Source organism: Tachypleus tridentatus, chromosome 10 (genome assembly GCF_004210375.1).
Source record: "Tachypleus tridentatus isolate NWPU-2018 chromosome 10, ASM421037v1, whole genome shotgun sequence".
In the NCBI taxonomy this organism is placed as follows: domain Eukaryota; kingdom Metazoa; phylum Arthropoda; class Merostomata; order Xiphosura; family Limulidae; genus Tachypleus; species Tachypleus tridentatus.
Window position 1 is genome coordinate 186,525,168 of NC_134834.1, and position 16,640 is coordinate 186,541,807.

General features: G+C 32.1%; 1 protein-coding gene across 3 annotated transcripts in view; it reads right to left on the reverse strand.

Moving 5' to 3' along the window:
• LOC143231137 (1,5-anhydro-D-fructose reductase-like) overlaps positions 1-16,640 on the reverse strand; it is a 35,736-nt gene that overhangs the window by 8,123 nt on the left and 10,973 nt on the right. For all 3 annotated transcript variants that reach the window (XM_076465775.1, XM_076465773.1, XM_076465774.1), the window contains 3 exons: positions 10,983-11,101; positions 9,536-9,617; positions 4,332-4,415 (listed from right to left, as the gene is read on the reverse strand). In XM_076465775.1, the coding sequence (XP_076321890.1) occupies positions 4,332-4,415; positions 9,536-9,617; positions 10,983-11,101 (285 nt within the window). The remainder of the gene's footprint in view (positions 1-4,331; positions 4,416-9,535; positions 9,618-10,982; positions 11,102-16,640) is intronic.

Below are 16,640 nucleotides of genomic sequence, written 5' to 3' on the forward strand. Positions count from 1 at the left end.
TCCTCAGTTGTAGTTCATACGTACCTTCTTTTATACAGAAAATGATTTTATTCATATGATGTTGTATAAACTATATAATCACAAGTCAGCATTACAATGAGGCCTGCTCCCAGACAAAACACTCATATTTTCTTGTTTCTTTTTCTGTTAAAGTTATTTTTAAGAAACCTTTTAGCTGTTATATGCAAAATATTATGAGATATAGTACATATTTTATGAGACAGAAAGCGCTTCAGTCCTTCAAATTGACCGATAAAGACAACAATTACAACGGACAAACATTTTTTTTTATAATTCCATATAAACTTAAGCTAGCGTGTGTTAACAAGAATCTCGATATTTTGAGTTAACAGCGAACTCTACGTGTCCGAAAATCGTTACATATTATTCACTTACCCTCTGCATAATCATAACAGGAAAAACGTATTTGTGGGAGAGTGGTAAGTTTACGACTTATAACGCTAAAATCCGGGGTTCGATTCCCCGTGATAGACAAAAGCAGCTAGATCAACGTGGCTTTGCTCTAAAACAAACAAACTAACATGAAAAGCTATTCAAGCTAGCCGTCCTTAATTTTTAAATCATAGACTAAACTGCACACCCGCCGTCAACTCTTAGTCCACTCTTAACTAACGAATAGTTGGATTGACCGTGACATTGTAACGTCCCCATAGTTGTTCAGTAAAGGGATTCGACTGATAGATTGTTTCGCTTTTAGATGGTCATCAAAGTTGCTAGATTCTCGTGGCATCGTATAAAATACTATAGAAAAATATTGTGATCTTAATGTGACGCGCCGTCTAGCTAACATCTGCATGCAAAAATTGAAAATATAGCCCATAATAACATCACGTCTTTTCTTACAATCGATAGATATTTTCTAACCGGAAATAAGAACTTTTAAAAAACAGAAACAAAAAAAAAAACACGAATGTAATTTTGCGTTTCGGGTTTAAATCTTTTCGTATCGAATCAAATATCTGCACGACTTTAATCTTAAAAGCAGTAAATGCTATTAATATGGTTACGATAAATACAGTTTGATGGGTTAGTAATTCTAGGATTACGTTTCATGACAGTTCGACGGGCGTAGATAGCCCTCTTGGGGTCCGGCATGGCCAGGTGGGTTAAGGCGTGCGACTCGTAATTTGAGGTTCGCGGGTTCGCATCCCCGTCGCACCAAACATGTTCGCTTTTCAGCCGTGGGGCGTTATAATGTGACGGTCAATCCCTCTAGTCTTACACTGCAAAATTAGGGACGGCTAGCGCAGATAGTCCTCGAGTAGCTTTGCGCGAAATTCATAAACAAAAAACAAACAATAGCCCTCGTATAGCATTGCTCGAAATTCAAAACAAACCAAACAGTTCGACGGGGTCTGTAATTTTAGGATCAAGTTTGCGACAGCTCGGTGGGGCCGGTAATTCTAGTATTAAATCCATATATGTTTCGAAAATTCGTTGCAACGATAATTCCAAGATTAAGATTGCATGTTTAAGAAACTTAAATGAACTTTCTTAGCAAACCCTTTATTTATTTCACAGCACCATTCTGATGCCCAAATTAGAGGTGGGCTTCATATTCCTCCCACTGGCTCAGCTGAGAGTCTAAATGGCTCACAACGCTAAAAACCGGGTTTCGAATGAAGTCCATTACGTGGCCTTGTGTTTAAAAACAAACAAATAGGCTTTATATATTTGATTCAGAAAATAATTAACACCAATAGTGCACATACTATAAACATGGTTCACTACGGTAGGTACAAAAACCATCTCAAGATACAATATTGATGACGAACTACAAAGAACCGATAAACTTAAGAATTTTAGTTTACATTAGTAGAGTAAATATTTTTAAAAAATCTAATCTTCTATTTGGGTCTTTCTGTATGAACTAAGGTATTCAGTTGAATTTCTTGCGTCTCAAACAAAATCGACATAAAAGACACGTGCTATCTTATTAGAAAAAACAAGAATAATACAGTAAAACGCAATCCACCGACAAACTTTCAAAAGTCTTTATATTGGGTTCCACCTGCTGTGCATTCCATAATAATCTAAGTTCGGCGGAAGCAGATCCGAAATGTGGAATTGCTGTACACTTAGAAACTTTACGAAACACAAAAAAAAAATGGCAGACCGAACAATGGGAAAGTAAAGACAATGAACACTTTACTTTCAAATCTTAAGCAAAAGCAATCAATATTCGCACTCAAGCATAAGTATCGTTTTGAAACACGACCGTTAAGGACAGATATAAAGAGACCAAAAAAAAGTTCTTTCGTCTGAAAAAGTAGTTTGGAAACGTTGTTCTAGTTTGTTATGCACACCTGCTCGTTTCTGACCACACCGTTTTGATATAAGTGGTCCTGCTCGTTACTGACCACACCGTTTCGATATAAGTGGTCCTGCTCGTTACTGACCACACCGTTTCGATATAAGTGGTCCTGCTCGTTACTGACCACGCCGTTTCGACATAAATGGTCCTGCTATTTTCTGACCACATAATTGTGATATAACTGATCCTGCTCGTTTCTGAGTACACCGTTTCGATATAACTGGTTCTGCTTGTTTCTGACCATGCCGTTTCGACATACCTGGTTCTGCTCGTTTCTAACTACACCGTATCGATATAACTGGTACTACTCGCTTATGACCTCCCTTTTCGATATAATTGGGACTCATGATCAGATGGTTAGGTGCTCGACTCTTATTCTAAGGATCGCGAGCACGAATCCACGTTGACCAAACATAATCGCCCTTTCAACTGTGGGAGCCATTACAATGGTACGGTAAATCCCACTATTTGTTGGTAAAAGAGTAGCCCAAGAGTTGGCGGTGGGTGGTAATGACTATCTGCCTTCTCTCTAGTCTTATACTGCTGAATTAAGGACGATTAGCGCAGATAGCCCTTGTGTAGCATTACGTGAAATTAAAAAAAAAAAAAACAGTACACAAACGCCATCTTTAAAATGTGCTAGAAAACAAAAGAATCAATCATTGTAACAAACTGTTTTGTTTATGACAAGGAGCTAACAGTAAAAATTGAAAAGGAGTCTTTGGTGGGCCTCAATACGATTTTAATTAAGCCCATTCACATCTCATGATAACGAAAAACCTTAAAATGAGCAGAGGAAAAGTATATAATAATATAAATGTGAAAAACCAGAACTCGAAACTGGAAAAAATTATTTGTTAGTTCGAAGTCAAGGTACAGGAGACAGTATCTGCAGAAGCGCGAAATACGGTGGTACGACTGAAGTACACAGTTTTCTTCCACGTGATTATACGGTTACTCAAACACACTGCAGTGACAAACACGCCAGGAAATCTTTCATTAAAAGTGAGTTTATAGTAAGAGCTATTTTATATGCGTTGAATTATATGCAGTAAAATACATTAATCATCGTATATGTACCTTAATAAAGGAGTCAGAATGTGTTGAACTAAACACCCTTCTAACACCTCAAATAAAGGAGTCAGAACGTGTTTGAACTAAACACCCTTCTAGTTTAAGAAATAAAGCAGTCGGAATGTGTTGAACTATACACCTTCTAACACCTCAAATAAAAGAGTCAGGATGTGCCGAACCAAACACCCTTCTAGTTTAACAAATAAAGCAATCAGAATGTGTTGAACTAAACACCCTTCTAACACCTCAAATAAAGGAGTCAGAACGTGTTTGAACTAAACACCCTACTAGTTTAAGAAATAAAGCAGTCGGAATGTGTTGAACTAAACACCCTTCTAACACCTCAAATAAAGGAGTCAGAATGTGTTGAACTGAACACCATTCTAGGCTAACAATAAAGGAGTCAGAATGTGCTGAACTAAACACCATTCTAACCTAAAAATATAAAGGAGTCAGAATTTGTTGAACTAAACATCCTTCTAGCCATAAATAAAGGAGTCAGAATGTGTTTAACTAAACACCATTCTAGGCTAACAAATAAAGAATTCAGAATGTGTTTAACTAAAAACCCTTCTAACCTAAAAATGGAGGAGACATAATGTGTTGATCTAAACACCCTTCTAACCTAACATATAAAGCAGTCAGAATGTGTTGATCTAAACACCCTTCTAACCTAACATATAAAGGAGTCAGAATGTGTTGATCTAAACACCCTTCTAACCTAACATATAAAGCAGTCAGAATGTGTTGAACAAAATAACATTTTTCAACACTTTTCACATGACATTAATACAACACCTACCTGATTTTGATAGATTACGTTTGAAAAAAGCTAATCCCAATACTTATGTCGCATGACAAGTATAATTAATTGTAATTATGATACTTTATTAAACTTCTTGTAGCTACTTATAAAACTTACTCTGAAATGTTCCTTAAGTTTCTTTATTATAATGCTTCTGGATATAACAACAATGCCTCTCTGTAGGAGCCAACGTAATAAAATCTGAGAAAAAATACAAATTTATAGATAAACAATGTAGAAAGAAATAAAACCGACGAGTAATGATAAAGAAAATAACATTAAAAAAATTCAACTCCAGACTGTTTAGTTAGTTAACATAAGTGTAATAACAAATTGTGTTTAGTTAGTTAACATAAGTGTAATAACAAATTGTGTTTAGTTAGTTAACATAAGTGTAATAACAAATTGTGTTTAGTTAGTTAACATAAATGTAATAACAAATTGTGTTTGGTTAGTTAACATAAGTGTAATAACAAATTGTGTTTAGTTAGTTAACATAAATGTAATAACAAATTGTGTTTGGTTAGTTAATATAAGTGTAATAACAAATTGTGTTTAGTTAGTTAATATAAGTGTAATAACAAATTGTGTTGGGTTAGTTAATATAAGTGTAATAACAAATTGTGTTTAGTTAGTTAACATAAATGTAAAACAAATTGTGTTTGGTTAGTTAATATAAGTGTAATAACAAATTGTGTTTAGTTAGTTAATATAAGTGTAATAACAAATTGTGTTGGGTTAGTTAATATAAGTGTAATAACAAATTGTGTTGGGTTAGTTAATATAAGTGTAATAACAAATTGTGTTTGGTTAGTTAATATAAGTATAATAACAAATTGTGTTTAGTTAGTTAATATAAGTGTAATAACAAATTGTGTTTAGTTAGTTAATATAAGTGTAATAACAAATTGTGTTTGGTTAGTTAATATAAGTGTAATAACAAATTGTGTTTAGTTTGTTAATATAAGTGTAATAACAAATTGTGTTTGGTTAGTTAATATAAGTGTAATAACAAATTGTGTTTAGTTAGTTAATATAAGTGTAATAACAAATTGTGTTTAGTTTGTTAATATAAGTGTAATAACAAATTGTGTTTGGTTAGTTAATATAAGTGTAATAGCAAATTGTGATTGGTTAGTTAATATAAGTGTAATAACAAATTGTGTTTAGTTTGTTAATATAAGTGTAATAACAAATTGTGTTTGGATAGTTAATATAAGTGTAATAGCAAATTGTGTTTAGTTTGTTAATATAAGTGTAATAACAAATTGTGTTTGGTTAGTTAACATAAGTGTAATAACAAATTGTGTTTGGGTTGTTAATATAAGTGTAATAACAAATTGTGTTTAGTTAGTTAACATAAATGTAATAACAAATTGTGTTTGGTTAGTTAACATAAGTGTAATAACAAATTGTGTTTAGTTAGTTAACATAAATGTAATAACAAATTGTGTTTGGTTAGTTAATATAAGTGTAATAACAAATTGTGTTTAGTTAGTTAATATAAGTGTAATAACAAATTGTGTTGGGTTAGTTAATATAAGTGTAATAACAAATTGTGTTTAGTTAGTTAACATAAATGTAAAACAAATTGTGTTTGGTTAGTTAATATAAGTGTAATAACAAATTGTGTTTAGTTAGTTAATATAAGTGTAATAACAAATTGTGTTGGGTTAGTTAATATAAGTGTAATAACAAATTGTGTTGGGTTAGTTAATATAAGTGTAATAACAAATTGTGTTTGGTTAGTTAATATAAGTATAATAACAAATTGTGTTTAGTTAGTTAATATAAGTGTAATAACAAATTGTGTTTAGTTAGTTAATATAAGTGTAATAACAAATTGTGTTTGGTTAGTTAATATAAGTGTAATAACAAATTGTGTTTAGTTTGTTAATATAAGTGTAATAACAAATTGTGTTTGGTTAGTTAATATAAGTGTAATAACAAATTGTGTTTAGTTAGTTAATATAAGTGTAATAACAAATTGTGTTTAGTTTGTTAATATAAGTGTAATAACAAATTGTGTTTGGTTAGTTAATATAAGTGTAATAGCAAATTGTGATTGGTTAGTTAATATAAGTGTAATAACAAATTGTGTTTAGTTTGTTAATATAAGTGTAATAACAAATTGTGTTTGGATAGTTAATATAAGTGTAATAGCAAATTGTGTTTAGTTTGTTAATATAAGTGTAATAACAAATTGTGTTTGGTTAGTTAACATAAGTGTAATAACAAATTGTGTTTGGGTTGTTAATATAAGTGTAATAACAAATTGTGTTTAGTTTGTTAATATAAGTGTAATAACAAATTGTGTTTGGTTAGTTAATATAAGTGTAATAGCAAATTGTGTTTGGTTAGTTAATATAAGTGTAATAACAAATTGTGTTTAGTTAGTTAATATAAGTGTAATAACAAATTGTGTTTAGTTTGTTAATATAAGTGTAATAACAAATTGTGTTTAGTTAGTTAATATAAGTGTAATAACAAATTGTGTTTGGTTAGTTAATATAAGTGTAATAACAAATTGTGTTTGGTTAGTTAATATAAGTGTAATTACAAATTGTGTTTAGTTTGTTAATATAAGTGTAATAACAATTTGTGTTTGGTTAGTTAATATAAGTGTAATAGCAAATTGTGTTTAGTTTGTTAATATAAGTGTAATAACAAATTGTGTTTGGTTAGTTAATATAAGTGTAATAACAAATTGTGATTGGTTAGTTAATATAAGTGTAATAACAAATTGTGTTTAGTTTGTTAATATAAGTGTAATAACAAATTGTGTTTGGTTAGTTAATATAAGTGTAATAACAAATTGTGTTTAGTTAGTTAATATAAGTGTAATAACAAATTGTGTTTAGTTAGTTAATATAAGTGTAATAACAAATTGTGTTTAGTTTGTTAATATAAGTGTAATAACAAATTGTGTTTGGTTAGTTAATATAAGTGTAATAGCAAATTGTGATTGGTTAGTTAATATAAGTGTAATAACAAATTGTGTTTAGTTTGTTAATATAAGTGTAATAACAAATTGTGTTTGGATAGTTAATATAAGTGTAATAGCAAATTGTGTTTAGTTTGTTAATATAAGTGTAATAACAAATTGTGTTTGGTAAGTTAACATAAGTGTAATAACAAATTGTGTTTAGTTTGTTAATATAAGTGTAATAACAAATTGTGTTTAGTTTGTTAATATAAGTGTAATAACAAATTGTGTTTGGTTAGTTAATATAAGTGTAATAACAAATTGTGTTTGGTTAGTTAATATAAGTGTAATAACAAATTGTGTTTAGTTAGTTAATATAAGTGTAATAACAAATTGTGTTTAGTTTGTTAATATAAGTGTAATAACAAATTGTGTTTGGTTAGTTAATATAAGTGTAATAACAAATTGTGTTTGGTTAGTTAATATAAGTGTAATAACAAATTGTGTTTGGTTAGTTAATATAAGTGTAATAACAAATTGTGTTTAGTTTATTAATATAAGTGTAATAACAATTTGTGTTTGGTTAGTTAATATAAGTGTAATAACAAATTGTGTTTGGTTAGTTAATATAAGTGTAATAACAAATTGTGTTTGGTTAGTTAATATAAGTGTAATAACAATTTGTGTTTGGTTAGTTAATATAAGTGTAATAACAAATTGTGATTGGTTAGTTAATATAAGTGTAATAACAAATTGTGTTTAGTTTGTTAATATAAGTGTAATAACAAATTGTGTTTGGTTAGTTAATATAAGTGTAATAACAAATTGTGTTTAGTTAGTTAATATAAGTGTAATAACAAATTGTGTTTAGTTAGTTAATATAAGTGTAATAACAAATTGTGTTTAGTTAGTTAATATAAGTGTAATAACAAATTGTGTTTGGTTAGTTAATATAAGTGTAATAACAAATTGTGTTTAGTTTGTTAATATAAGTGTAATAACAAATTGTGTTTGGTTAGTTAATATAAGTGTAATACCAAATTGTGTTTAGTTAGTTAATATAAGTGTAATAACAAATTGTGTTTAGTCAGTTAATATAAGTGTAATGACAAATTGTGTTTGGTTAGTTAATATAAGTGTAATAACAAATTAATTTAATTATTTCGTTTAGTTAAATTAGCCGGAACTTATGTAACCATTAAAGTAGATGTGAGAGGTTAAGTCCTATATTAAAACTGAGGTTAAATTCTATATTAAAACTTTGGATTGGTAAAGGCAATAAAGGACCAAAATCTTTTGTTTTCTGTTTTTTTTCAAATATTTTAAACAGTTTACTGACTTCGTTGTAGATGTGAATAGGTAAACCAAGAACTGAACAGAGAACTTTTTTTTTTCTATTCGCCGGTTTATCGATGTTATAAACAGAGATTGTTGGCTCAGCTATGGATGTGGATAGGTAAGTCAAGTAGAGGACAGAGGACTTACCTGTTCGGCGGTTTTTCGATGTTATAAACAGAGATTGTTGACTTAGCTATGGATGTGAATAGATAAGTCAAGTAGAGGACAGAGGACTTACCTGTTCGGCGGTTTTTCGATGTTATAAACAGAGATTGTTGAGTTAGCTATGGATGTGAATAGGTAAGTGAAGTAGAGGACAGAGGACTTACCAGTTCGGCGGTTTTTCGATGTTATAAACAGAGATTGTTGACTTAGCTATGGATGTGAATAGGTAAGTGAAGTAGAGGACAGAGGACTTACCTGTTCGGCGGTTTTTCGATGTTATAAACAGAGATTGTTGGCTCAGCTATGGATGTGAATAGGTAAGTGAAGTAGAGGACAGAGGACTTACCAGTTCGGCGGTTTTTCGATGTTATAAACAGGAATTGTTGGCTTAGCTATGGATGTGAATAGATAAGTAAAGTAGAGGACAGAGGACTTACCTGTTCGGCGGTTTTTCGATGTTATAAACAGAGATTGTTGACTTAGCTATGGATGTGAATAGGTAAGTCAAGTAGAGGACAGAGGACTTACCAGTTCGGCGGTTTTTCGATGTTATAAACAGAGATTGTTGAATTAGCTATGGATGTGAATAGATAAGTAAAGTAGAGGACAGAGGACTTACCTGTTCGGCGGTTTTTCGATGTTATGAACAGAGATTGTTGGATTAGCTATGGATGTGAATAGATAAGTCAAGTAGAGGACAGAGAACTTACCTGTTCGGCGGATTTTCGATGTTATGAACAGAGATTGTTGGATTAGCTATGGATGTGAATAGATAAGTCAAGTAGAGGACAGAGGACTTACCTGTTCGGCGGTTTCTCAATGTTATAAACAGAGAATGTTGGCTTAGCTGTGGATGTGAATAGGTAAGTCAAGTGGAGGACAGAGGACTTACCTGTTCGGCGGTTTTTCGATGTTTTAAACACAGAGGAATTAAGACTTTGTCGTTGGATGGTGTTTGATTTTCATTAACATATCTGAAAGTACATAAAAATGTAGTTAAAAAAAGTACTTAGCGTAAGATAAAAGATATTGTTGAAATGAAAAAAATTCATTGAAAGGACAGAAAAAACATTATAAAAGGGTTAGCCCAACCATGTTTAATGTTGCGAAACCTTCAATGAGACTTCTGTGATGAATCGATTTCAATGGCCTATATTCTCTGTAACTGAATGGAACGACGATAGGTTTACAGATTAACAACGTAAAAAAAAGAAGTTCGATCCCCTGCGGTGTAATTAGTACTGTTATCCCACTGTATTGTTCCGCACGATAACATACACCAGCACCGACAGATTTTGTCTCCAACTGTATCATTCTTGAACCACGAGATGCCTTTCATTAGCTGTACCCAACTTCTCAGAGATTCACAGAGTAAGTTTAATAAGATGTGACACCGAAATCTGGAGTCTGATCCTTGTAATTGCCTCCATCCAGGCTGCCCGAGTATTTCTAGGTTAATCTCAAACTTATGACGCTAAAAACCTGAAATTTATTCCCCCTCGTTGGTTTAACCCAAATAGTCGATACTGAAACCTGGCGCTATTACGCCCACTTCCAATAGTTCAGCGATAAGGTTAATAATTTACGACTGTAAAATTTCCGAGTTCGATACCAGCCACTTACTCGATGGAGCTTCGCGCTATATAAAGATCATTCTTCGAAGTTAGAGACATTAAAAGTGTAATATGTTTGAAAATATAAAAAAGAACTGAAGGAAACGATAAAAACTGATGGTTTATCCTTTCAATTTTTCCAACTGGTAAAAAATGAACCATTAAAGGACTTGAAAACAAACCAACATACAATCGAAACACAATATTATCATTCGTATTGTATTGATATGTGTCTCAGTCTGATATCCATGTGAAGGTCTCTAGTAACTGTAATCACTCATTTCTCAGATAATTTAATCTGTTCGTTTTTGTCGGTAAACAATTACCCTGTAACTGGCGTTCGTATTGAAACACGAGTTTTGTTTATGTTGGATTTCGCGTCAAAGCTACTCCTAAGCTATATGCGCAAGCCGTCCGTAACTTTGAAGTAACAGACTACAGGGAAGGAAGAAAGTTAACACCACCCACCGCCAACTCTACGGCTACTCTCGTGAGACGGAAAAGCGGTATTACAGTTACTTTTATAACGCACTCATGACCAAGAAAGTGTGTGGCGCGATTTGTTATTTTTTTACGGTAACGGGACGCGAATCACGGAAACGTAGCCTTGCAGTTTGGTACGTTAATTTATTACTCTGGAAACACGAAAAAGAGACACATACATATGTATATAATTATATTTTGTTTCTTTTTTTACGCTACTTTAATTACACGAACAGTACTCACTTAGAGATTTCAGAATTCGAGTCCACTGACCCCAAAGGCAAATAAGCCGTAAATGTGATGTTCTGACGTGAGCAGTACTCGTAAAGACGAGACTGGGACGAGTAGGCGTGGCATTCTACCTGTGAGAAAACACAAGAGAGTACAATAAAATAATCATTTTATTCTACTTGGCATAGAAAAAGTCATACTATATATATATATACTACTACCTCATCTATCGACATTACTCTAGAAACAGGCCCGGCATGGCCAGGTGATTAGGGCGCTAGACTCGAAGTCCGAGGGTCGAGGGTTTGAATCCCCATCACACCAAACCTGCTCGTTCTTTCAGCCGTGGGAGCGTTATAATGTGACGGTAAATCCCACTATTCGTTCTTAAAAGAGTAGCCCAAGAGTTGGCGGTGGGTGGTGATGACTAGCTGCCTTCCCTCTAGTCTTACACTGCTAAATTAGGGATAGCTAGCGTAGATAGCCTTCGTGTAGCTTTGCGAGAAATTCCGAAACAAAACAAAAAATAATCTAGAAATAATAGGCCCTCTTGTTTAACTCCATCCACCCTCAGTGCCTACCTGTTAAGTCTGAAGACTTGTAATGTTAAAAACCGGGTTTCGATTCCCGTCATTCAGTTGTGTAGCTTCGTACTAATAACAAACAAACACTTTTAATTGTTTGGTATGAAGTGATTTTTAAATTAAAGAAGCCCTTATGACAAACACGAGTTAAACGGTTAAGTCGCAGACTAAAGATTCAAGTGCATCCATATGTCAGGTATATTTAGAACTGTACTCCCAAGGTTAAGGTCTCTCCATATGCCAGATATATTTACGACTGTACTCCCAAAATTAAGGTCTATCCATATGTCAGATATATTTAGAATTGTACTACCAAGGTTAAGGTCTATCCATATGTCAGGTATATTTAGAACTGTACTCCCAAAGTTAAGGTCTATCCATATGTCAGGTATATTTAGAATTGTACTCCCAAAGTTAAGGTCTATTCATATGTCAGGTATATTTAGAACTGTACTCCAAAGGTTCAGGTGTGTCCGATTATCAGTTACATTTAGGATTGCTGAATAGAAAGAGATAAACCTGTTAGAGAAACCCGCTGTCCTTGTATCTACGTTTAATCAAATAGCGTAAATGTCAGAACTGTAACATTTCCCAGGCAAAATATTTAAACAGTGTGTTCAGTTGGAACACCGTGGTACAATCCACTGGTCAGCACACTAACCACTACGGAATACCAAATTCGTTTAAGTTAAGAATAAAGGCACAATACATTTCTCTATTTTGTTTGTGTTTTGGATTTCGCGCAAAGAAACACGAGGGTTATATGCGCTAGCTGTCCCTAATTAAGTGTATAATACTACAGGGAATACAGCTAGTCATCACTATCCATCGCCAACTTTTGGCCTACTCTTTTACAAAAGAATAGTGGGATTGACTGTCTCATTATAACGCTCCCACGGCTGAAAGGGCAAGCACGTTTGGTGTGACGGGGATTCAAACCCGAGACCCTCACATTACGAGGACAGCGCCCAAACCACGTGGCCGTGCTGAGGCCTATTTTCTACTTTAACAAGCAATAGAAAAAAAAGTTGTGAGGTGAAGAGTGTAAATTTTTTGCGAAATGAAGAAAAAAGTCAATTTTGGCTGAGGAATGTCACATTTTATATTTTAATAATAATTAATAAAACAAATCAGTTATTAACTGTTAATACCATAATAATTAAAGTAATAAAACAAATCAGTTATTAACTGTTAATACCATAATAATTAAAGTATTAAAACAAATCAGTTATTAACTGTTAATACAATAATAATTAAAGTAATAAAACAAATCAGTTATTAACTACCAATACCATAATACTTAAAGTAATAAAACAAATCAGTTATTAACTGTTAATACCATAATAATTAAAGTAATAAAACAAATCAGTTATTAACTGTTAATACAATAATAATTAAAGTAATAAAACAAATCAGTTATTAACTACCAATACCATAATAATTAAAGTAATAAAACAAATCAGTTATTAACTGTTAATACCATAATAATTAAAGTATTAAAACAAATAAGTTATTAACTGTTAATACAATAATAATTAAAGTAATAAAACAAATCAGTTATTAACTACCAATACCATAATAATTAAAGTAATAAAACAAATCAGTTATTAACTGTTAATACCATAATAATTAAAGTATTAAAACAAATCAGTTATTAACTGTTAATACAATAATAATTAAAGTAATAAAACAAATCAGTTATTAACTGTTAATACCATAATAATTAAAGTAATAAAACAAATCAGTTATTAACTGTTAATACCATAATAATTAAAGTAATAAAACAAATCAGTTATTAACTGCCAATACCATAATAATTAAAGTATTAAAACAAATCAGTTATTAACTGTTAATACCATAATAATTAAAGTATTAAAACAAATAAGTTATTAACTGTTAATACAATAATAATTAAAGTAATAAAACAAATCAGTTATTAACTACCAATACCATAATAATTAAAGTAATAAAACAAATCAGTTATTAACTGTTAATACCATAATAATTAAAGTATTAAAACAAATCAGTTATTAACTGTTAATACAATAATAATTAAAGTAATAAAACAAATCAGTTATTAACTGTTAATACAATAATAATTAAAGTAATAAAACAAATCAGTTATTAACTGTTAATACCATAATAATTAAAGTAATAAAACAAATCAGTTATTAACTGCCAATACCATAATAATTAAAGTAATAAAACAAATCAGTTATTAACTGCCAATACACGATTTCCACACATTTGTTTTATGAAGCAGAACGAGGTTTGATATAGAAATGCTTGTAAGTAGATATGTGTTCGTGTTTGTATTGTGACATTTTCCCTGGATTTATGTTCTCAACATTCCTGATGTACCCTCTCCCAATACTATACATATTATTTTACCCATTGACTGATGAGTTCAGGTTTATTGAATTATTTGTGTATGCATATATATATTAATAATAAAAACAGGTCTTAAACGAAAACGTTTGCACCAAGCCATAGGCTATAATGTTATCTATAGAATACCAGACCAGGTCTTATCCTCACATTATGGTCTACAACTTGACGACCTTTCTTTATTATGCAAAATTTTTGTTTCTAAGGCTTGTTTTGTATTATAAATACGTTTTATTTTGTGATAGGTTTGGTCTTGGCGTTTGTAACTTTTTTTTCTTCTAAATATTAACTTAACTGCTAGCTTATGTTCATGTGTACATTACGGACACATATATACATATAAACTCATGTAATTAGGCTTAATCCACGAGTACTACATATATAAAGAGTAAAACGTCCTGAGATAACTTTCAAGTTTTATCCATCTCTTCCTTTAGGGATTACTTTGTCATTTAAACTTGTGTGAAATTTATTAAAGAGTCACCCAATGGTACAGCTGTCAGTGTACGGACTTAAAACGCTAAAATCAAGGGTTCGATTTACCTCGGTAGACTCAGTAGATAGCTCGATGCTGCTTTGCTATAAGAAAACACACATACATTCTTCCAACGGTTGTGCGGGTTCGCATCCCCGTCGCGCCAAACATGCTCGCCGTTTCAGTCGTGGGGGCGTTATAATGTGACGGTCAATCCCACTATTCGTTAGTAAAAGAGTAGCCCAAGAGTTGGCGGTGGGTGGTGATGACTAGCTGCCTTCCCTCTAGTCTTATACTGCTAAATTAGGGACGGCTAGCACAGATAGCCCTCGAGTAGCTTTGTGCAAAATTCAAAAACAAACAAAAACAAAACAAACCAACATTTGTGTTTGTTTCAAGTTAAGAACAATGTTCCACATTGCACTGTGCTCACCACGGGTATCCAAATCCTGTTTGTTTTTTAACGGACAATTCCAGTGCTAAACCACCGGGAAGCGCTAATTGTTGAGAACTAACATGCTGCACAAGGTATAAGGGCATTATTGTTTCCTGTAGCTTAAGAATAAAAGATAAATACGAGAAAACAGAAGGTGTGTGTAACGTACAAATAATTGGAAACTACGAAACACCCATAGGAAAAACTATAGCGAAGGAAAATTCGTAAAAACATAGACTGCCAACAGAGCTAACAAGTACGAGATCACAACTTGAATAAATGAGACAACAACAAAAATAATGTGTTTATAAAATTCAGTTGCGGTTTGGTGCTTGAAAAATAATCCATATAATTTATGTTATTTCATGTGAACTATTGACCCTCTACAAAATACTTCCCCTCACAGTTTCAATTATCTTATCATTATCATTATTATTTTAATGACACTCGGTAAACGTTTCTTGTCTGAGATACGATACGCCACCTGGATTCCAAGTAAAATTTCTCATGGTAAAGAAGCCTCGTCACCAAAGCTTTAGAAACTGTCAGCTGCTACTTTGCTTACTCGTGTATTCTCTATGTAGTTATAGTTACGTATTGTGGTGCTCCTGATTAGTTATACTTCATTCGCTTTACATTTTTTTTCGTCTGTGAGGATTTAACTTGGATTTTCACTTTCTGTATATTTCACTGGTTTATTTTCAACCTCGTATGTGTCTCTGTGGGAACCACAGCAGTATCACTAACTCTAAAAGGCTTTATTCCCTTTGTCCCTCTGTTGACGAGAATGCTTTCATTCTCCTTTTTTGGTAATACTAAACAATATACATTGTCGCTTAGCAACAAAACTATTACCTGATTGTTCTTAGGCCAACTACGGTGTTTATGTCGTATGCTCAATATTCATATTGATTTGTTAGAAAGGTTTATTTTTTATTCATTTTTTATAACTTCAGTGATATAACTGTAAAATAGTTTATTTCAGACGTTTTATGATATTGAATTGTAGCCAAAAGCAAAAGAAAAAAATTACCAAGTAGTATTTCAGCTAAGCCTTACGTTATGTATTATGCCTAATATTTAAATTAGACTACCAATAGGCCTACTATTACTGAAGTTATAGAGCTTGTTTGTTTTGTCATTGTGCACAAAGCTACACAAAGGGCTATCTGTGCTCTGCCCACCATAGATATCAAAACCAAGTTTGTAGCATTATAAGTCCGTAACATACCGCTGTGTCACTTGGGGGTACGTTTATTTTTTAATTTTACACAAAGCTAGTTGAGAAATATCTGCGCTAGCCGTCCCTAATTTAGAAGTGTAAAACTAGAGAGAGGGAAACAGGTAATTATAACACCCACCACCAACTCTGTGGCTACTCTTTTACTAACGAATAGTGAAACTGACCGTCATCTTATAACACCCTCCCCCAACGGCTGAAAGGACGAGCATGTTTGGTGCGATGGATATTCGAACCCGCAACCCTCAGATTACGAGTAGAGTACTCTAATTGGGATGGGTTAAAATAAATAGCTTTTAAAAATACGTTCATAACATGTTATAATTAAGGTTGTTGGATAATTCATTTTGTTTAGTTTCGAATTTTATCATACTTTAAGACTCTTAGTTTTAAATGCTTCGACAGCTTTGTTACGTTAGTTTTGCGCCATGTCGTATGTTATTACATTTAAATTAAAGAGAACTGTTCTTGTGAAAAATATACAACAGCAGATGAAAAACACTTAACTTCATTTTTAAATAATGACAGCGTCTCGGGCTAAGGCCCT